Source organism: Aquila chrysaetos, chromosome 15 (assembly GCF_900496995.4).
Source record: "Aquila chrysaetos chrysaetos chromosome 15, bAquChr1.4, whole genome shotgun sequence".
Classification (NCBI taxonomy): Eukaryota; Metazoa; Chordata; class Aves; order Accipitriformes; family Accipitridae; genus Aquila; species Aquila chrysaetos.
This window is the reverse complement of record NC_044018.1, coordinates 27,227,900-27,251,232: the sequence shown is the minus strand read 5'-3', so window position 1 is coordinate 27,251,232 and position 23,333 is coordinate 27,227,900. Positions and strand designations below refer to the sequence as shown.

The 23,333-nt window shown below is 37.0% G+C and overlaps 1 protein-coding gene across 1 annotated transcript in view; it reads left to right on the top strand.

The window, feature by feature from the left end:
- Window positions 1-23,333, top strand: part of COL21A1 (collagen type XXI alpha 1 chain) — a 116,933-nt gene that overhangs the window by 45,206 nt on the left and 48,394 nt on the right. Inside the window, exons 9-16 of the mRNA XM_030037929.1 lie at window positions 424-507; window positions 2,786-2,848; window positions 13,304-13,357; window positions 14,254-14,307; window positions 16,857-16,910; window positions 17,775-17,828; window positions 19,474-19,527; window positions 19,606-19,659. Coding sequence (XP_029893789.1) covers window positions 424-507; window positions 2,786-2,848; window positions 13,304-13,357; window positions 14,254-14,307; window positions 16,857-16,910; window positions 17,775-17,828; window positions 19,474-19,527; window positions 19,606-19,659 — 471 coding nt within the window. The remainder of the gene's footprint in view (window positions 1-423; window positions 508-2,785; window positions 2,849-13,303; window positions 13,358-14,253; window positions 14,308-16,856; window positions 16,911-17,774; window positions 17,829-19,473; window positions 19,528-19,605; window positions 19,660-23,333) is intronic.

Here is a 23,333-nt window from a genome sequence, read left to right as displayed (position 1 = left end):
GTGGTCATTATGCTATACATAAAATTTATTTGATTCTTTTTCCAAACTTTAATCAGTTATATTTGATAATTGATCACACTTCAAATGATGAATAGCAATTAGTTTAGGAGAAGAATTTTGCATGTTGCCAGATTTAAAATTATCAAACTATAAGACAAAATATTTGTGGAAAAGCCAATACAGTTTCAGATATCAGCCCACTATTGGTACTTAATTTTTTATTTATTTTTCTTCTGGGTAAAATGATGAATTCGTGCATTCAGAGTAGTTGGATGGCAATATTCAGGTAAGCAGAAGTTCCAGCTGAACAAAGGAGTGAAAGTCAGGACCTATGCAACCTTAGGAAAATGAGCTTCATATAATGTTATATGTTTGTTGAATGCTTTTGGCATGTGTATTGATGGCTGGTTTCACTCTTGGTAGTGCATGAATGGTCCTAGTGATGTAGGCTCAACGCCTGCCCCCTGCATATGCCCGCCAGGAAAACAAGGACCTCCAGGCCCCAAAGTAAGTTTCCATTCTGTCTTATTGAGCATACATGACTTTTTTTTTTCGTTTTTTTTTTTTTTAAATCTTATGTTGGCCAGTCATAGTCAGGCAGATTAAAAAAGTAGGCAACAAGTTCTCCTAGTTCTGGTTTCCAGTGCATGAATATAGTGATTAGGATCCTCAAGGCCAGGTTTTGGTGCCATAACTCCTAATAACACAAATACACCTTTTATTTTTTAAGGAAAATGTTCATGGATGTAAAACTGTGTTTACTTGCTACTCTTCAGCAAATGATCTTGCACTGTTAATTGTTTGAGAGTGAAATGGTTTGCTAATAGAAGTCTTTTAATGGAGAGGGTTTTTCTCCTTCTTTCTTAAAGAATGGACTAGATGATTACTGGGAGAGTTCCACCTTAGCTGTTCTGATGACCTCCCTTCAGTGTTGGTGAAGGATTAAAATGAGAACCAGACTTGAGTCTCAGATCTCTAACATGGCAAACTCAAATCCCTAGTATTTTGCTATAGTACCTTTCTCAATAACTGTGTTAAGCAGTGCTTCCAGAGTTGCTAGCTTGTCTTATAAGGGTAGACAAGAAAACCCCAAACTGCTTATCTTTCAGTAAGCAAATGATTAAAAAACCTCTACTCTCATTATATAAGTCTTCAACAGTCTGCTGCAGCTACCTCAAGTCAAAGGGCTTTTTGCTACAATGGTGAGGGTTTCTAATCAGGGAATTGGAGTCCACAAGATGGAGATCATTATAATTTCATGTAATAGAATTTTTGTGGTCTTTTACCTTTTTTTGTTCTCTTTAGCATATTAGAGAAAAAAGAAAGAGAGAGAGAGGGAAGAAAGTATTTTTCATTAAAAAAAAATTGAAAGCCACATCCTGTAAAGTATGGAGTCTGAAATGTCAGAATTAGGGTGACCTATACAATTTTATTTAGATCCCTGCTTCATGTGCAATCTTTCAATTGCATTGCAGTATAATATTTGTTTGGGGATAACTGAATAAAACAGGTGACAAGATGGTGCCTAACACAAAAGACTGCAGAAAGAGTGAAAAGGAAGCCCATATAAGATTGTATAGGTTACCTTAGTTACAGTATTTCTTAACTTTTGAATATTGGACTTTGGAACTGTATACATTTAAACTTAATTTGTGTGTTTGTGATATTAATGTAGTACAATAAAATTAATTAAATTAAAACAATTTAAAAATACAAGTAACTGATGTTTTAACCTTTTCAAGTTAAAGGCATAACATTTCATAGTTTAGATAGTATATTTGAAAGCAAATTTATTTTCACTCAAATCTCAAACCTGGACTTCTTAATGTGGACTTATTATTAACTTAGCAAATAATAACTGTTATACTTTTCTAAAGAGACATTATTCTCTACCCTTTCCCATTTAGTTCAGAATTACATCGCTGAGGTTTATATGTGAAAAGATGTTTTTTCACAGTCACGTTGAAAGCTGGTTTCCTATTTCTTTCCTAATGTCCTCCCTGTTTATAATAATGCTGCAGTTGTAACTGACCTGCAGGAAGAAAGCAGTACCTGCTTAACACTACTGTAGACACAAAATGTTTTTATAGATTAAGTCTTACTGGAGTTTGCTGGGCTCAAATCAAGTCTGTTAGTAAAATAAACAGAGAACTTAATACACTAGGAGGATATATTAAGTTATGTTCCTGCTTTCCTATCATGAAGCCTGGGGAACTGACTTTTCCTTTAACATGGTCATAACAGAGGTTATCAAAATAATTGCAAAGGCCTTATAAGAAGAAATCTAAAAGGATATCTTTTTTAGACAGCAGTAAGTGCGTGGAGAGTTTAGTATTTAACAGGTTTTAATTCTGGCTCCTGCCTTTTCCAGTGCTTCTGCTTTAAGAGCTAGACTCAGCCAAAGCAGGTGAGAGTTTTCTTCAGAGTAGAACTACTAGATTAACAAGGTTTTAGTAAAGATTTTTTCATCTATTTGATGAAAAGTGGTTTTATTTCTATTGATTAAGATGTTAAAAAGCTTGAAAGCATTTGAGATGATGGGACAAACTTGTGCTGTAACTGAGCATGGTCTCACTTCTTCAAGTCCTGCACAAGAAGTTAGGGAGAATTTTCCCAGGGAGGGGGTTACAAGAGCAGTTCTTAGCTGTCAAAATTTCTCCTCAATAGCAGGTATCTGGGTTTGCAGCTGCTGTTTTGTGGAATGTATTAGGGTTAAGGTTGCTCTGTGCTAATTTTAAAATGCTCTGTCATATCTTTTGTGTGTTAACATATTGCTTCTCCATAGGGTGACCCTGGGCAGCCTGGGAATCATGGTTATCCTGGTCAGCCTGGTCCAGATGGTAAGCCTGTGAGTACTAAAACCTTAGTCATATATTGTAAATGCAAAACTAACAGGAGAAAAACATGTACCACTGATACCAGATTTTCAAATTTAGATGATTTTGTCTCCGTTCTTTGAAACTGTGAATGTAACAATTCTATGAATATGTTAATCATAGTATTTTTGTTTCAAGCCAAAATATTGTAAAAATGATAGCATGAGTTAGGCACTGTTGTAAAGCAGAGAACAGGCTATGAGTGCTCCTGTTGGTCTTTGCATCAGTTTGCAGCAGTTAAGTTATCACCTTCTGACCTTCAGTCTTTACTGCTTAAGAATGTTTGCATTAGAAAGCACTTTAGGGCAGCTAAAGTCCTGTCCATTTTGTGTTAGGGATTGCTTCTCATGTTTAAACTTGCTTCATTTAATTTCTTTTTAGGCTGCCTCAAGTAGTGCATCAAAATATGTAGACAGGCATGTACAATGTTAAAAATATAGATGTTTTGCCGTTGTAAACATTATGTGTTAAAACATACATCATAAGAATACCTGTATTTTTCTCTCACCCTAGATTTTACTTTTCAAGCTGGCATTCCATTAGTATGGATGGTAAAGACTGGAAGAAAGTAGATGAATAACATATGTCCCTAACATAAAAATGACAGATTTGGCAATGGCTTGTTTGGTCTTCATGGTTAACATTTTTTATTGTTATTATTACTATAAAATAGTAATAAAAGCAAATGAATATATAAAAATAGCCTAAGGTTTCATTAAAAAAATATATTAGATCTCTGAATCTAATTTGAAGCCTCTAAGATATTGACAGCCAAGCTTCTCTGTTGAGTAAGGTTTTATTAAGAGCCTGCAGTCTCTGTATCACCAAAGCGGTGGTGTGCACATGCCTATGGTGTGTGAAGAGAAGTCGGGCCAAAAGGTGGGAGACTTGACCACCCATGTTTCTTTTCTAAGAATGTAGCCTCTGATGTTGCTTACTATTCATTAGAAGCTATTTTATTTATATTTAAAAAAAAAAAGCAATAGGAAAAGGTAAAAGACAGTTGGGAGCTTTAAAAATAATTTGCTTCTGTAAAGAGAATAATTTCTCTGCTTGGATGCCAAAAGCAGGAAAAGAAAAGTGCTTGCACATACTAGAAATTGTTAATTCATTGTAACTTTTCATTCTTATTGTGAGGACTGAATTTTGTGGTTGAGTCCTTACATTGTAGCGTTATTCTGAAATCTCCATGGTGAAGTAGAAGAGAAGGTAGGCATCATGTCTTGAAATCCACAGAAAATACAATTAGGGAGGAGTCCCAAATACTACTGAGAATAAAAATATAAGAAGATGTCCCAAAACATTAGAAAAAATAAGTGGATGAGTGCAGAGAAGACAAAATCATTTATGAAAGAAAGATTGGTTTATGGACTAGGGAACTAATAGTCTCTGGGTTTGGTTGAGACTTAGAAGCGATATTAAGTTATTTTGGGCCATTTTGGTCCACACTTGACACACTAGAGAGATTTCAGAGAAGGGCAACAAAGGGCTGGATTGGAACTTTTAAATTCACTCTTTTAGTAATTTTTCTGTCCTGTAGAAAGATCACTGATGATATTGTAACTAATCACAAGTCTTTCCCAAATCTGCCCTTGCTTATCAATTTTAGTACCTCTAGCATGTTAATCCTACTAAAGAGGCACTACCCACCAACTTTGATGGCTTCATAAAAACATCTAACATTCTGATTTTGTTAAGAATTTTTAATACTAGTAATACATAGCATTTCTCTGTCAGCTAAAGATGGAAACAGTGAGATTGATACTTACTTGGAAGTGTGTATGCTGCAAGGGTAATAAATATTGCCAGTTACAAAGAGAAAACTCCATGCTACACATTATTAAATGTTCACATTTCTATTTTGTTGCTTAGTTACATGTTGGCTTTTTCTTAGGGATAGCAGCTGCTTCATTTAACTGTGGTGATTCCTTTTGGAAGCTGAGTTAGTTTGAGAGGAAAAAAATAGGCACTGAAAACAAGAAATTCAATTGTTTCTAAAAATTGAAAATTCCTCTGTTTTAAAATATGGGACTTGGTATATTGAAACCTGGCCATGGTAGCCCTGATGGCCCAGGAGAGCAGTAAGTACATGAATTTTTCAGTAGTTCCACAAGCAAAGATTCTCATTTTTCCCGTGATACAAAAACATTTTTATACTTCTGCTTTTGTCTTAGGCAGCTTTTGATAGCTATTATCTTCAAAGTCTTTTGGAACTAGAAATACAGAAAACAATCTGAATTGAAAGTGTGTCGTGGTTTAACCCCAGCCAGCAACTAAGCACCACGCAGCTGCTCACTCACTCCCCACCCTGCCAGTGGGATGGGGGAGAAAATTGGGAAAAGAAGTAAAACTCGTGGGTTGAGATAAGAACAGTTTAATAGAACAGAAAAGAAGAAACTAACAATGATAATGATAACACTAATAAAATGACAGCAGTAATAATAAAAGGATTGTAATATACAAATGATGCACAGTGCGATTACTCACCACCCGCTGATCAACGCCCAGTTAATCCCCAAGCGACGATCTCCACACCTCCCCGCCCCCCCCCCCCAGTTTCTATACTAGATGTGACGTCACATGGTATGGAATACCCCATTGGCCGGTTTGGGTGAACTGCCCTGTCTGTGTTCCGTCCCAACTTCTTGTGCCCCTCCAGCTTTCTTGCTGGCTGGGCATGAGGAGCTGAAAAAATCCTTGACTTCAGACTAAACATTACTTAGCAACAACTGAAAACATCAGTTTTATCAACATTCTTCGCATACTGAACTCAAAAACATAGCACTGCACCAGCTACTAGGAAGACAATCAACTCTATCCCAGCTGAAACCAGGACAAAGTCTCAGTACTATAAAATACTACCTTGTAGTTCCAGACCATCATGAAAATAGAGGTTTTAAAATAGGAATGGGTGGAATCTGAGCTGGGGAAGTGTGATCTAATCAGAATGACTTTTCGGTTGATTATTGACAGTGCTTAAGCTTCTGAAGAGCAGTCCTGTTCTTCTGTACAAAGACAGTTATACAAACTGTCTCAACCCGGAGTTGCATGGGAGAATGTGTCCATCACAGTTTGACCATGCTGATGGCTAGAAGTAGACTTGCAGTATGGATAAGTATAGCAGAGCTGTCTTTAATCCAGCTAACTCTGATGTTTTGAAAATTAAAGTGATATTGTGTGAGCTTTAGTGAAGCCATACTGGACTGGATATTGGTAGGGAACTGTCAGTTTCCATTCTGTCTTTTAAAAAATAGATTTAAGACTTTATTTCTGAAGTGTCCACTTAGCTGCAGCAGTATTGTTTTAGAAACAATTTGTTATGACTTTTTCATAGTTTTAGTAACAGGTTTCCAATTCAATGCTATATATCTTCCCATAAGCACTGAAATTTGTAACAGTGTGAATCATGAAGGAAAAATAAATTGATACTGTAGTCTTTCTGTAATTTTATAATCTGGCAGTTATGTTTTTTTTCCTGCAAGTGAGTCATAACGTGCATAGATGGACATTCTCTGAACATAAAAAAGTTTATCAAAAACATCTCAGACAATTAGAAGAGAATCAGAAAGCCCCACTAAAGGAGAAATTTTACCATTTTGCTGAATTGAAGTTCATATGTTATTTGAAGTGCTTACAGTTAATTCCTATAGCTTTATTAACTAATTTTTTTGAAATACCAGCTGTAGCTTTTTGCACTTGTTCTTTGCAAGGACATAATTGCAAACCTATTAGATCATCTGCAGCTCTGGCCAGTACATTATTGTTCCTTACCATAGATTCTTGAGTGCTTTCCAGGCTAGCTTTTAGCCATGAACGATGGGAGACCCTTTAGATGCACTGTGCAGGAAAACAGATTCCTCTCTCTGTCTTTTTGTTTCTGTTTTACTTATTTATTTGCTAATAAGACTTACACGCTTTCTGTGCTGTCAGTGATATTCCTTGTTTGAGATAACTTTGCTCATATGAATCTTTTTAGCTGTATCCTCTGGGGAACTCTGAAAAGCAAGCTCTTAATTCAGACAGCACAATAGGCTTACAGGTAGTTGTGTAGTCAGTGTTGTTTAATCAAATGGCTCTTGCATGGAAAGCTTTTCCTGGAAAGTCAGTCTTTTCTGTTCCCAAACACATTTTTATGTTCTTCTCTAAAGTTATTCCAGCATGCCTATCTGGTATTCATTTTCTTGGAACAGTATAACTGGTCAACAAATTGTTTCTTCATCTGAGAAAGGTTTTAGGCATGCATTTATATTACTATATGTAACTGATTTTTAAAGTAAACATCAAAGAAAAATTAGTTTATTGTTTGTGGGCTGGCTGGATTGTTGTAAGATAGTTTTAGTCCAGAAAAATTCAAAACAATTCCTGTGAATATCTTCAATGTTACCAGAAAATAATTATTCACCTGGTGTTACACAGTAAAATTGTTTGCTGTAATATTTGGGGAAGTGAACATAAACTTGACTCATTTTCAGTCATTCTTTAATTATTTTTTTAAATAGTTTTGTTTATAGGTTCTTTGTTTTTTCCCTTTATTTGCCACCTCTATTTATTTTCCATACTCTGATACATACAGAAAAGATCAGTTGAAGTAACTGGAGAAAAGCACAAAAGTGAGAAGCATAATAAGTAATGAAAATACATTTTTTTCAATCAAAAATGTCATTCAGGACCTGAAATGATTAAATTGTCTTGTCAGGAGAAATAGCACTGGTAAATAAGCACAAGGGTAAAAATAGTATTTGAATCTCAACTGGAACTCATTTTAATGGACATTATTCATCAGAAAGAAGCAGATGGAGTCCTTGCTGGCCCTGAGAATGCTCAGCAGCCTGACTGTGTGGTCACAAAGCCATTTTTTATTCCAAAGGGTATTTTATATGTACTGGGGAAAAATTCAAGTTAAGGGGAAAAATAAATGAACAGTCTATGCAGTGATCACTGGTGTTTAATAGAGGTGATAGGTTATCGGTCTGCTGAAAGAAATGAAAAAATACACTTATTTGTCAATTCTGAACTTTGAAGCACACAGCTGGCAAATCTGGACAATTTTCCAGTATTCCATCTAGTTTCATTCATGAAAGTTTGGAACCATTTGCCTTGTCTTTACCGTGTCCACAAGCAATAAGGAGTTTAAAGGTGAGACTGACTTTACTGATGTACCTAGATACAGAGTTCATAAGGTATCAAAAGCCTCACATAGTAAGTAATTTTTGACCATTCCAATATTTCTTTGTAAAAAAACTATAGAACATTATTACAGCTGTACTACCTAGAGTTTAATAATATTTGGTGACCAACTGAAGGCCAAATCTTTCATGATGAACTTTTAGTATAATTGCAATGGCCAGCTATTTCAGCAGTACTTTTGGAATAAAAATGGGTAGTAGTTTCATGTATACATAGGATTACCTATGCTATTGGATTGTTTGCCTGGGGATTTAGGTTGGTATAAACTCTGCAGCTACTTTTCTCGCAAAACTTTCACAGACATAGTTGGTAATTCAGCTGTAAAATGCTGCTCTCAATTCCAGAAAAATACATATTCCTCAGTAATACTGTGACCTTGTTATTCTTGGAGAAAATATGTTTGCTCCATTCTGACTAATACAGTCATGTAATGGCTTCACTGAGACCTACTACACTGAAATCAGGGTGATACCTGATGCTGACTTGTGTTGCATACAGCTGTACATTTCAGACAAAAGACCATATGACTAACTTCAGCAGTGGCCAAGGGCAGATGATAAGGATGAACATCTATGCAGCAAGCAGGAAGTTATACTCCCTTGGTACATCATCCCATCTCTCAGAAGTCTGAAGCTCGGGAACTTTTAAAGCTGGATTTATGACCTTTTATTTAATAATCTTGATGGATTTTTTTTTTCCTTTGTGGTATTTGAACCCAGAACATCATGCTCAGATAAAATATATTGATAGTGGCCCTGAGCTATGGAAGCCTTGGCAGATGACAGAGTAGCCAATGGAAGGAAGTGTAATCAGATGGAGAAATAATTAAACAGGCTAAAACAAAATGAAGGAAAAAAAAAAAAAACAACAGACAAGGCAACGAAAACTCTTTTCTCTACTTTTCCCATAATAATGTTCATGTGTTTACAAATCTTTGATCAGGAGTCACCTCCAAATTTATGTTGGAGGGTAAAAGCTGCATTTAGTTACCTTTGTGATCTAATGCTGGATCTGTCCTTCATTTTCATGTTTTGGTATGTGTAGACAGAGGGGCTTCACTGCAGAGGCAGTTCTGGTAGCCTGCAGAAGCAGGTGCCACGAGAAGTCCTTCTACAGGGCCGTGCGTATTTAACAGGGAAGAGAGAGGAGATGACAGTTGTGAGCTCCTGAGTTACCACTGCTTAAGAAAGTCCCAGAGAAAGGAGTAAGGCACAGGCTTCAAACCGACCTGCTAGAGAGGGCCACCTGACTGATCCACGTGTCCAAAGGGGCAGGAAAAAGAGAAGCGGTAGGCAGATGAGTACAGGCATAGTGAGGCGTTAGAGAAGGTTGTTTGAGGAAGGGATGGGAAAAAAGCTCCTTGAGAAAAGGAGGAGGAAGGACCTGAGGCAAAAACATTAGATGATAACTTCTCAGAAAAAGGCTAAACCACTTAATTCAAATACCTCAAGTACTTTCTAACATTTCTCTTGCCTTGCAGAATTTTAGTTACTGATATTGCCAGTGAGGGAGAATGTCATAGCATGACTGCAAATTTGAGAATGGGCATGGATACATGCCTGAATAGCTAGTAGAATTTCTGTGCTTTAAGATATAATGTATTTTATGAAAAGGGTTTGAAAACTTTTAATGCTTTAGATAATTGTGCTTTAAATGTACTAAAGATTTACCACAAGAGACTTCCACAAGAGGTCAACAGACCTCTCTGTCAGGATGTTTTTCTAACATCAAGTTAAATTTTTCTTTTGCAGTTGAATTCCATTATGCTTAGTTACATCACCCTAAATAGTTCTGTTTACTTAGTGTTTACAGTCCTTAAATATCTTTAGACTGTTACTGTTGATCCTTGGTTATTTCCTAGCCAAATTGAGCTTGTTTACTTCTCCCTTGTCTTTCCCAAGCAGTCCTGTTGTCATGCCTTTGTCATTTATGTTGTTCAGTGACTCCAAAAGCTTTTCAGTAAGGAAGTGTGCAGTGCAGTTGTCATTGCCTTAACAGTGCATCCTTTATTTTTAATTTATACTTGTCTGATGTGATATACCTATGAATGCTGTCTGAACTTTTGTCCTTTAGGCATGCAAGTGCATTGAAGATATACTTCTGAGGTTTACTCTGCTATTGCACCTAAAAGTTCTTTGGAATTAATACTTGTCATATGTCCTTCTTGCTCAATTTTTTCCCTTACAGGTAAACTACCTTTCATTTTCCAGCAAGGCTCTTAATTCACTGATGATGACAGTATTGCTAATTTGTCTGTGTCCTTTATGTAAGTTCTTTGGCCTAAGAAGTCTGTTCAACTTTTTCCCTTTAAAATTATTTGTAAATTATTGCCATTTTCTTTAAATTCCAAAGTTACATTTTATCTGTGATTTTTTTAAATACCCAGCCATCTGGTACAAAACTAAGCATCTCCGTATCTTGCTGGTTATCACTTTACCATTACAGATTTTCAGGCACCAGAAATTTATCAGTACTGTTCCCACCCACAACAAATTGAGAGGGAGATTTTTTATAATCCTGATTGCAGTTGCACTGATGTAAAATAATGAATGAGAATGTAAACAAAGTGCTGTGGAGTAGTGCTGGTTGACAACATTGATGAAACATCAATGGGATTCAGTTTAAGACACCTACGTTTAGTGTTTACATGTGCACAGAGACGCTGGGTGTCTAAATTCCCATATTAGTCAACAGATGTTTAACTAATATACCCCCCGAGAGGTATGGGATTCTTATGCTGTAAGGTATTTTGTCTTGCCCACGCTACTGTTTCAAAAGGATAAATGAATCCCAAATATTTTGTGCCACTATCTTCTAACACTGCTTGTGTGTCTAGGGAATCTCAAAAGGCAGGAGCTGCCTATGTTTAGGCAACTGGATTCAAAACTGAGCATCAAATTCAGAGTTAGCTATAATACTTTTCACACCATTTGTGTGTTTTCTGAAAAGTTCATGAGAAAAGACCAAGTCCAAATAAAAAGAATTCTTTTTGGTGGCAAATTTAGTGCTTTCACCTTATTTGAAAGTGAAACTTCAGTCCTGAACTTGTCTGTGTCAATTGAAATGGGAATTTTCACTTCTGTCCCTTTTACATAAAATGTCAGCTATGGGACAGCTGTCCTTGGAGCACATGTATGTATGTCGCACATGTATTCCTACTGAGAGCTTTAAGGTTAGGGAAAGAGGACTTGAACTGACTTTAGTGCAAAAAAATTGTAGGCGTTAGCATACAGTTTGATGATCTGTACTGCAAAAGGGGTAGTGATACAAAGACATGCTCAGTTTTTATGAAGGCCGGTTTTCGTAATTTATAGAAGGTGTTTTTAACTTGTCCAAACAATTGCTACATTATTTGTACCAGACAGTGATTCTCATTTTTGTGACTTTCTGTGAATTTCCTTTTGAATCTTCTCTGTCTGGCTTTCCATTAAACACACACACTGACAATGTGTTTGATTTGCTTTGAAATCACATTACAAGATCTAGCTCTGAGCTAAATATGCAGTTTTGTAAGCTGAAAACTCTTCTGCCATCCTCCATTCATCTCGTGAATTCTGAAATTCAGTTCAGCCAGGAAATTGTCCTCCTCTACTTCTTCCCCTACTCAGTTAGAAGGAGAAGGAAGGGAAATTGCATTTGAGAGATCTAAAATGTGAAATAAAGTTTTATTTATATAGAATTATATCCTACAGGAAGTCATACAAACTTTTTGCTTTTTTTGGAGAAGAAATAAAAGGATAAACTTTTAAAGATATTTTTTGGCTTGGTGAATTGTTTCAGCTACCCAGGAGGCCTATAAGCAATCTGGGGATGCTACACCATTTACAGTTAAAGCTGATTTTGCTAGAACTGCCTTGAGCACTAAGACTGAAATGCTTGATAAAAGATCCATGTATGACAGAGACCTAGAATTCTGTTTACTTCTGTACTAAACATTACCAGCTGGCTCATCGGGCATCTGCTCAAATGTCTTTTGGGAAGAGGGCACAGCAAGTACTTTCTTGTATCTAACGCAGCAAATAATTTTAGCTCTGTTTATTATTCCCAGGAAGCTCTGACTGATTTAAAGAAGAAATCAGACATACACATTGCCTGCCTTGTATTGAAAAGGTTCTACTAGCTCCTTTTTACCAGTGTGGAAATCCCCCCATTAAATTTTATGCTAAATTTTTAAGACTGAAACTCATTATGAAATAGGATTATTAGTTCTTTCAGTTCAAATCAGGATCAAATTCTGGGTATTTGAAATTGGATAGTGCATTTTATGGGATTTATCAAATTAAGTTTGGGCTGCCTGTTGAAAAGTCAGAGCCAAATAGCCTCAGAGTATTAGAGGACAATTCCTCTTCTTGTTTTCTATGTTTCTCAAAAAAAACCCCCACTTTGTAGCTCATTTTGTCCATTGGAATGACGTGTTTTTAATGGAGCTAGGTAAAATTCCTGTTCTTCAGTTACTTGCCTCTGTTAAAGGATTCTTCTAAAGCACTTGTTAATTTGAATAAAAATTGAGTATCTTTGCTGTACTTGTAGAACCCAATCTACCAAAACACCTCAGGCCTATATTTTGGGTTCTGTAAAAGTTCTCTTGTTCCACCAATGTTGATTTCTAGTAAAGCATTCCTGAAATTCTCTTTCCAAATTATGTGTTATTTAATATTTCTTTTCGTAGTCCCAGTCATTCAAATTATTTTTTTATTTGCATAGCCTGTTATATACCTTCAGGTTCGTAGCTACGTGCTTCGCATTGAGAATGGAATATTGTAAATAATATTATAAAACTAGCTGCATAATGTATTAGAACATGTCTTGTTTGTTAAAGCTTATTCCTGTAACTGGAAATAAACCTTTAAAAGTCCTGGCATTTTTCAGCTATTTTTCTTGAGAGAGAGAAAAAAACAGCCTCTACCTATGTGGGTTAATTTGTTCTTTTTTTCTTCCCAGTGGGGAATAAAACAATATGTTTGTTACATTCTCATGAAAACAATTCTAGAATAACGGATTTTAGCATAAAGTCTGGAGGCTGCAAGCTACAGATGCAGAGATGAAAGCTTCTGAAAGCTGACATCTAAATCTTAAATGTATGATTGTGATAGCAGTTACTAAAATTTGTGACTTAAAATGACAGGGTTGTGACAACAGTTCTTTAGTAACCAGGAGGATTGTTTTTTCCTGAAATGGGTGTTTGGAAATTTGTAAATATAACTTACGAAGAGTCACAAGTCTTGGTTTCTTTTCCAAAGGGATATCAGGGATCAGCAGGAACTCCAGGTATCCCAGGAACTCCAGGGGTTCAAGTAAGTTTCTGTTTCATTCCTACAATTTGAAAATCTGAGGCAAATCCCACCAACTCTCTCCTAATATTCATTGTTTGTAATTGAGAGTTGAGGTGTGGGGATTGAAAAGGGCTCAAGGAATGGCATGAAGTCAGGGGCCATCCTTTGGTGAATTGCTTTGGAACTCACATGGCTTTGGGCTTTGTAGGTAGGCTGAAAATGAGACTGCAAATCTAATTGCTGGGTAAGCCCTGTTGGAGCAGGTCTCAGCTGGGGCTTAGACATTTTCATCCTGATCCAGGAGTCAATCAGTAACAGCGATCTGAAGCCTTGTCATGGTGGTTGATTACCCACAATTCACATGTCCAAAAGAAGGTTTCAGATAAAGCCAGGATGGATGGAGGAGAATTCTTTTTCTTTCTTCATTGTATTAATTTAGTAGCCCTTACTGGAACAGTTATTGGAAAGTAGTGCTGTATTCTACTTGTGCCATGATCCAGCCTGGCTGGATAGTCAAGGATTTATTAATTTGTTGAATTAAATATCTGAGTGCATGCTGGGGCCAAGAGCGAGCCTGCAACATGGCATATTGTGAAGGCTGTCTGATGGACATCTGGAAGGAAGGGAACATCTCTGGACTAGTACGGACTGTGTGATGTCCTTTTTTTCTGGGGTGGTCCTTGGTTAGAGCAAAGAATTGTTTTGGTGTTCCCCAGTCATGTGTTATGATAGTGTGCCATATTCATACATGCTGGATACCTTTCATGCTTGGTTCTGCTTTTGTATTCAGTTACCAAAATGTTGTGATCAGCCAGCTGACACATCAGTCCCTGGGTCACGTTGTATTACATTTCTGTGTCTCATTCTGTATCAGGTTGTATTAGTATTTGAGCTGGTTTTCATTTTTTCTCTCTTAGGGACCACGTGGCTTACCAGGTATCAAAGGAGAGCCAGGGAAAGATGGGGCTAAGGTAAAAATAAAAAAAAGCGTAATAGGTAAAAAGATTTTACTCTTACCATTTATCATTTTTGGTTGTACAGTTAACAGTATCAATATTTTCATATGAGGCTTCTGTGAGAATTGTTTACTAAAAAGCTAATAAAGAACGAATAAAGATCCTAAATTTAGAATGTTACTTCAGTTCTGAATCTGGTCAGCTTTATTCAGTAAAGTTTATATAGGCTTTAGCACTGCCAGTAACACCTTTATTGCACTGAATAATTTATATTTAGAAAGCATATCTAAATATGGGTACCTGGAAGCACGGTACAAACATCTGTCAGAATTGTTTCTTTCTATCTCTTTTCACCCTTTTTCTCTATAAGTGAGCACCCAGATGAGCTAGGTAGGAATTTTTGGATGGCACTTTTTATCAGAAAACACTGACTAATTGAAACCAAAGCTTTTTGTGGAAAAAACCTAGCTGAGGTGCGGCCAGTAGATTGGAGCCGCAGACAGATGTGGAAGCTTATATATAACTCCCTTCTGGTAATCAGGATAAATTTGAATCTGGATCTGCTGTAGATGCAGTGAATAAACTAGCCATTGGCTATTGGCAAGTCTCACTGATATGTAAATATCTGTGTCTACCCTTCTCTCACACTTTTGCCCTGTGTTTTTAGAAGAGTTCAGAGTTCATTGTGATAGAAATGTGTTTTAGTTTATTAAAACTTCAAAGCTTTTTTTGTGAAACAAACACTTGTTTTCCCAACAGATTTTACTGTAGAATTTCCTTCTTCTAAAGTTCCCAATATTAAAAGCATGTCCTTAAATTCATTACTGTTCAGCAGAATTCTTAAATGCATGATTAGAGCTGAAAAATGTGCTTAAGTGTTCTGTGCTTTAGGCATCTTAATCTAATTGCTCTTAGATGTTAATCTAATTGATCAGTCAGTATTGGGCCATGTGCAGAAAGTAAGATACTGATGATGAAAAACTATTCTCCTGGCAGTGCAGGGTTGTGACAGATAGAATATTTCCTAAAGCTCAGTCCAGCCTTGTTTAAAATGTGCCAAGAAATAGGGCTTCCACCACTGTTCTGGAAAACTTCTTCCATTGTAAAATAGGTCTTGCCATGAGAATTTTTTTCCTGATGATTCATCCCAAATTTTCATCTCTTAATTTCATCCCATTACTTGTAAAGTTTCTGTAGCAACTAATTTAAAACTGTTTCCATTGCCAAGTGTTTTAGTTTATCCAATAATTGAATCACCACTTCTGAGCAGAAATCAAGGCTCCATTCTTTTTCATTAAGAAGTAATGAATGCATGAAGTGTTTATTTTATAAGCTTTGCTGAGTTTTTGAACTCCCTTCTATTGCCTTTTTTCAATACTTATTTGCTGAGAGATATTTTGATAGCATTAACCCACAAGCTATCATTCCTGTGGTCATGTTCTTGTCTTCTGTGAATATGTGACAGATCTCTCCAAATCTGCTTAGACATGAATGGTTTTGATAAATACCACTGAGGCATGTTTTCTTTTACCCTTCGTCTTAGAACTTGAAATATTGTATAAAATAGCTTCCTGAGCATAATTTACTATTCCTCTGTTACGACTGAAATAAATTAAACAAATTGAAATATATTGCTCAATATAAAGTTAGATATTAACAGAGAGAAGACATTGTGATTGTCCAGAAATGATTTGGTGATTGGCTCTTTGTCCTGAGTGAAGTAGATCCTGTCTACTGGAACAAGCAACTAAGCTTGTTTCTATTGTTTCAAGTCAGGTAGTGCCAAGTTATAATTTAGCCTTTTCTTGTAATTATTCAAGGGAACTCACAGACAAATTGTCAGGTAAATATCTTCCGTATCAGTAGCAAAAGTTCTGGAATTCCTGATATCTGACACCTGTGAGGACAATAAAAAGAACCGATGTTTTGGCTTGTGTTTTCAATTGCCAAGTGCTTTCACCTAAGTGGATTCTTTCTTCCACTGAAATAAGAAATCATTTGTCAAAGTGTGAAAGTTGTTTTATCAGTGTGTTCTGGTTTCATTTTGTTTATTTTTTTGAGAAAGTACTTAATACCTTATTTTTTAATACTTCACTCATCCAGAGTAAGCTGATGAGAAATTTGATAAGGTTGGTAGGTCTTTGATATGTACAGTAAGAGGTAGGAGCAAAGCCATCCCAGATTTAGGGAATTTCCTTATTCTTCGGGAATTAGGAATGGATGGTAATCACAGCTCCTGCAGAGATATTCAAAGCTCTTTTCAAAGATGTTTTTCCTCTTGTCAAAGCTAAATTGCTACTTTTGAACCTCCATAAGCTTTATTGAGAGATTACAGTAAAATTTATTGTAAAAAAATCAGTGATTGTTTAATTTTTTTTCTTTTATGTATTGAATCTTGTTTGAAGATCAACAAAGTCTCATCAGTCAGCATATTAATGTTATGTAGTTGATACGGTGATATATAACATCTTTCCACTATTTGTTATCATTGAGAATATGAATGTTATTATAATATACTACTACTATTTTAGACGTAAGGATTTAAAATATGTTTGCTCTTTTAGGGTGACCGTGGGCTACCGGGTTTTCCTGGATTACATGGAATGCCAGCACCAAAGGTTGAAAATAAATATTTCTTGTTACAATATTCATGTGTTTCAGCTTGCTCTATAGTTTAATTTAAAGGAAAAATAAGTTTATATACAATAGGATATCAGTGCATTTGATGAACTACATAAAATGAATTAGATATGATGCTGAAATTGAAGGAAGATACATGCCATAGGACTTCATTACATACATATCAAGCAATGGAAACCACCTGTTTTTTTTCATTTTTATTCTGTTCTATGGGATTCTACATTAATTACTTTGAACTTTGATTTTACTACTACTTAGAACCTTCTTCATCACAAAGAACATGTCAAAAAAATAAAAATAGTTATACAATTTTCTTGAAATCATTCAATTTGAGTGATAGCATTTTGAAGGATAGTTCTGGTCTAAACCAATGAGTTTATTTCACATTTATGTTCCCCAAAACATCATCAACCATATTTTTTGCTCTTTTGTGTTAGTACTCAACTGAATTTACTTCTTAGTTTTTCCAAATTTGTGTTTTAAACTTTTCAAATAAGGTCTTCAGAAGAGTGCAGCACTTTTCGAAGAACTGAATTTTCACTTAGGTACCTACCTATATTGAAGCAACCAGAAAGTCAAAGTGCCTTCCGTTGAAAATAGAAGCATTAAGCCTGTGAGCTGTGATTGTCTCAGGAGCCGTGTTGGACATTCTGGACTTCTCCCCTAGGAGAGCTTGGAAAATTCAAGATTTGCATTTACTGTCTTGAGCATATTGTTTTATATCAGATGGAGCTCTTTGCCTGCTTCATTTTATGTCTGCTATACATGTATACTTTGTATATATATCTGTATATAACTACTTCTATTTTAAAAATTAACTCATTCACACACATTTTGTCTAGGGAGAAAGGGGTCCTAAAGGAGATCAAGGAGTGCCAGGAATATATGGAAAAAAGGCAAGGAAATTTATAATCATAAAATAAAACAAAATGTTATTGGTATCTGTGGTGGGGTGACCTTGGCTGGCTGCCTGATGCCCCCCCAGCCACTCTGTTTTTCCCCCTCCTCAACAGTACAGGGGGAGAAAATAAGATGGAAAAGCTTGTGGGTGCAGATAAGGACAGGGAGATCACCTACCAATTACTGTCATGGGCAAAACAGACTCGACTTGGGGAATATTGATTTAATTTATTGCCAACTAAAATAGGTTTGGATAGAGGGAAACAAAGACAAAAACCAGAACACCTCCCCCCCACCCTGCTTTTTCCTAGGCTCAACTTCACTCCTTCATGGGATGGGGAATGGGGAGCAGGGTGGGATGGTCAGTCCATAACAGTTCCTCCCTGCTCTCCTTCCTCCTCACACTTCTCTCCTACTCCGGCATGGGTCCTTCCCACAGGCTGCAGTCCTTCAGGATAAACCTGCTCCTGCATGAGGTCTCCATGGGCTGCAGCTTGGCTACCACAGCTCCACCATGGTCTTCTCCACAGGCTGCAGGAGAATCTCTGCTCTGGCGCCTGGAGCATCTCCTCGCTCTCCTTCTTTACTGACATTGGTGTCTGCAGGGTTGTTTCTCTCACTTTTTTCCTCACTCCTTACTTTGCCTGTGTCATGTTTTTGCCCTTTCTTAAATATATTTTCCCTGAGGCACCCCCACCTTGTCTGCGGGGCTGAGTGGTGCCCTGGGGTGGGCGGGCTGGAGCCGGCTGGAACCGACTGGAACCGGCTGTGTCCGGCACGGGGCAGCCCCGGCCGCTCCTCACAGAGGCCGCCCTACAGGTCCCGCTGCCAGCGCCTGGGCACCTGCACCCAATACAATATAATTTATATTTTTATAATAGGTGTATTCACAGAGAATTTAATTCTGCAGTCCTAACTCAGAAAAATTTCCACTGAAGTTACTGGATATACTTATGTCTAGTAATAGTAAATTCATACTCTGCTTATTTGGATATTTTGAGAACTCTCTTCATCCTTCTGTTAATGGATGAATGTAATTTATTTTAACATAGCACAAAATGCTTATAAATATATTTTTTGCATATATGTCTATGCCTTTAATGTGGGGTATATGTAACAATTATATTGCAAAGAAGTCTGTGCTTTTTAATACATAGAAATGTACATGAAACATATAACCAAACGGGGGAGAGGGACTAGAGTAAGGGCAGTGAGGAGAGGACCGCATGAGTGGAGTGAGACTGATAGTGGCCTGGAAGAGCGATGTTGTTTTAATCTGTAATTTATAGAAAGCAGGGTGTCCTTGTATGTAAATATCTATATTTCAGAGAGCGTATTTTGGTCATCCACTGTTAACAGTTGTATTTTCACCTGTCTTTATATTTTCTTCATGTATTTACTGGACTAGAGTTTTAAGCAATTTGAAAGAGGGTCTGTGTTCACATTTCTACATTTTAGAACATATTTAAGTTTCTGTATCAGGGGGTAGTTAGTGATTGACCGCTGCCTGTGTTACAAAAGAAACAGATCTTCCATACATTTTCAAAATAAGAAATAACATACGTGAATTATAGGTTAAATGTACTGAATTTGCAGCATAAACATTGAGCACTACTTACTTTTCATTGCTGTATTTCTCAGGGTTCAAAAGGAGAGAAAGGTGATACAGGGTTTCCAGGAATGCCTGGACGATCCGTAAGTTTTGTGAAGACAATTTGCCTTTAACTTTTTCTTGTTAATTCACCTACTGATGACTGTTAACTGTTGCCACAGGGAGACCCTGGCAGAAGTGGGAAAGATGGATTACCGGGAAGTCCTGGTTTCAAGGTATGTACGAATGTATATTCATATCTTGCCAAAGTCTTCAATAGCATTGCTACTGGTCTAAATATACCCAGTTTATTCTGTGGAGAATTACTGGCAATTAAAATAATGAGGGTTACTGGGAAATGCCAAAGTCAACTGCAGTCAATGGGCAGACTTCATTGATTTCAGTTGGTTTGTGAGCAGGGGCAAAGCTTTTATTAAGACTGTTAGTAATCATCAGAGATTGTTTATACTTTTGTCTCCCTTATCCTGTTTGTATTTCTCTAACTCTGAATCTGTTAATGAAATTTATATACGGGCATACGCTGCAGAACATACCTGTTGTGTACAGTTAAGAAGGAGGTAATCTATTATTATTGCTTTTGAAGGGAGCTGGGTGAAAGTTAGGGGAAAAAAACTTCAGTATTGGATTCATGTTTATGTTTGCGTTCTCTTCGTTGTGCAGTGCCCTTTATATTTAATTTAGAACAGTTTTTCAAGTGGACTAAGTATCTGTCTACTGTAAAAAAGACTACAGGATCTGGTATTTCTGTAATATATTGCACTCTGTGAGCTCGCTGGACGCTTTGTTTACCCAGTTGTTGTTTGCACTGTTCTAATTTCTGAAAAGATGGACTTTAGCAGTATCAGTTTTAAGTTCACAGGAAAAAATTTTTATTAATATGCAATGTAAATGTTCAGTTGAATTGATCTAAAGAAGCTTTTCAACAGCAACTTTGTTCCTATAGTATTTTTCTTAATAATAATAAAGTGACCTAGGGCCACTCAAGATGAATGTTCCTTCAGTGTCCAAAAATGCAAGTGTACTTTTAAGTGTACTTGTCTAAATTCCTATTACTGTAGTTCGAGATCTGGGTCTTTCCTCCATTTTGTGACCATGCTTGTCTACAGCAGTTGGGGATACCATGGCATATCTGTGACACCTGCTGCAGCAGTGAGATATGACACAAGACCTATGAGAGACCTAAACCCTTCCAGGCAGCAGCTGCCAACAAGGTGGATCCAGCAGGATCCCAGGCTCACTCAGCCTGGAGGAGGCTTTGTTTGGGGCATCTCCTGGACCAGCCTCCTGCTAACAAACAGGACAGCACTGAATCCATACCAGGTTGCTCAGCTGGGTCTTGATAACCTCCAAGGATGGAGACTGCACAACTGGGCAGCTTGTTCCATCGTTGACCATCTTCATAGTGAAAACTTTTTTGCCCTTATTTACAGCAGGAAATGGCTCTGCATGTCTGTGTGTTGACCAGCTCTTCTTAGATACAATAAATGGAACCTCTAAAGTCATTCAGCTGCTGACTGTTAACTGCTATAACTTGTGAGATCACTCATAAATCTGCAGTCCTATATGCTGGTTTTGGGTACCCCAAGTGACCTGTAAGTGCCATTTCAGAAAGACAAAGGTGTCCTGTAGGTGGTACCTGCCAGCCCAATGTGGAAGCCTTGGCTGCCCTAGAACACCTCAAATAGCACCAGGCATTTGTGATTAGGTAACTGAATCAAGCCCCTGTTCACTGTAATGGGATCTTGGATCCCTAACGTATCTCTAGACAACTTCAGGTAGAAAAACACATGCAGGTGTCTTAATTTGAAGTTAAAGGGGAGAGTTATCGCTTACATAAAACACTACAGCACTGTTGTTCTAAAAATTGCTCAACTTCAATATATAACCAATCATCCTGCAATTCAAAAATTTATTAGAACACATCCAAAACAAAAGCTTTTAAGAAGTAGATATAAAATTTAACTTTTACTGTAGGTAAACTCAGTATTTCTTTTTTTTTTTTTTTTTTTTTCTCTTTGGAAGGCATAATGAGACTGTGCTAAAAGGTAATAGAATAACTTTATTTTATATTAAATTGGTGTACTGCTTTTTTTTAACTGCCCTTAAGTTTACACCCTTAAAATATGTTAGTAAAAGAAGTTGTAAATCTGAATTATGGGAAAAAATATTTTCTTATTGCTCATTTTTCTGAAGTTAACTTCAGCAACCAATAGCAGATTATTTCTATGATACTGAAGGACTTTTTCTTTATTTGTTATTTGGTTTAGTTTTAAATACTCCTACATTAATTTCATTTTGATCTTCAAATCCCATTGATACTTGCCTACAAATTGTCATTATTAATACATATCTACAAGAGCATGTATCTCTGACACTTGGAAATATGCCAGGCAAAGACAATTTAACAGACATTCTTAAAACACTCAGCTAAGTTTGTGTCTATGGACGTAGTAGCTACCTATTTTGCCTTTGAAGTCAATGGAGTTCTAACCAGTAATGCCAGTGGAGTCTGGAGAGCAATTCAGCTGAAGGGCGGCAGACTTGTAGGTACCAGTTTAGTTGCCTACATAAAAGCGCCTGGTGCATTTGAGATGCATTAGTGTCCAAAGCATCCTAAGGAGCTGACAAATATGACATAAGTCCTATGGAAAGCCAGTACCTTTCTGGAGTGGGAGTAGGAACCCAGACAGGACACCCTTGGGTATCTAAAGTATGACAAATGTCTATGTGCAAGCAATGAAATTGAGCTCCTGGTGGCTGGTCTTGACTAGATTTCTGTTGGCTGTGATAGGAGCCTAGTTACTTACATGAATTTATTTCAAATGAATCCTGCCTTATTTTATATGTATTATTTATATATTATCTGTATCAGAAACAGCGTGGCCAGCCGGAGCAGGGAGGTGGTTGTTCCCCTGTACTGGGCACTGGTGAGGCCGCACCTTGAGTACTGTGTTCAGTTTTGGGCCCCTCATGACAGGACAGACATGGAGGGGCTGGAGCGTGTCCAGAGAAGGGCAACAGAGCTGGTGAGGGGCCTGGAGCACAAGTCTGATGAGGAGCGGCTGAGGGACCTGGGGCTGTTTAGCCTGGAGAAAAGGAGGCTGAAGGGAGACCTTATCACTCTCTACAACTACCTGAAAGGAGGTTGTAGTGAGGTGGGTGCTGGTCTCTTCTGTCAGGTGGATATTATGAAAAATTTCTTTACTGAAAGGGTTGTCAGACATTGGAACAGGCTGCCCAGGGAAGTGGTTGAGTCACCATCCCTGGAGGTGTTCAAAAAGTGCGTAGACAAGGCACTTCAGGACATGGTTTAGTGCAAGGCATGGTTTAGCGCGTAGACAAGGCACTTCAGGGCATGGTTGATGGTTGGACTCAATGATCTTGAAGGTCTTTTCCAACCTAAATGATTCTATGATTCTATGATTTTATATATATATATACACACACACAGAGATATCTCTCCTAAGTTGGTGGAGAAATTCCTTCTCTGGTACTATAGAAAACAGAAAAAAATAATCAGGTATTAGATCTTTTTCTCTCTGGTGTTTGGTAACATGGACAGGTGATAGTCACAGTTGTTTAAAACAAAATTTTAACTGTCACTGGTGGCCCTTTAGAGTGAAGTATTATGTTGATAAAGCATGAATTTGGAGAGTATTTTGATCTGTTTTTATGCTTGTAGACAATATACTGATAATTCAGTATCTTAGTTGTGGGAACCTGCGTACATTTAAACTGGAAGACATTTTCTTGACTATTTTTTTAATTATTGTAGTACAAAAATATGACATACTCATTAGTTTTTATTCATTTTATAATAATGTCATAGTTAACGGAAGTCATATTCTTCATTCAAACATTTTGTCAGCTTAACTTCAACATCTGCTTG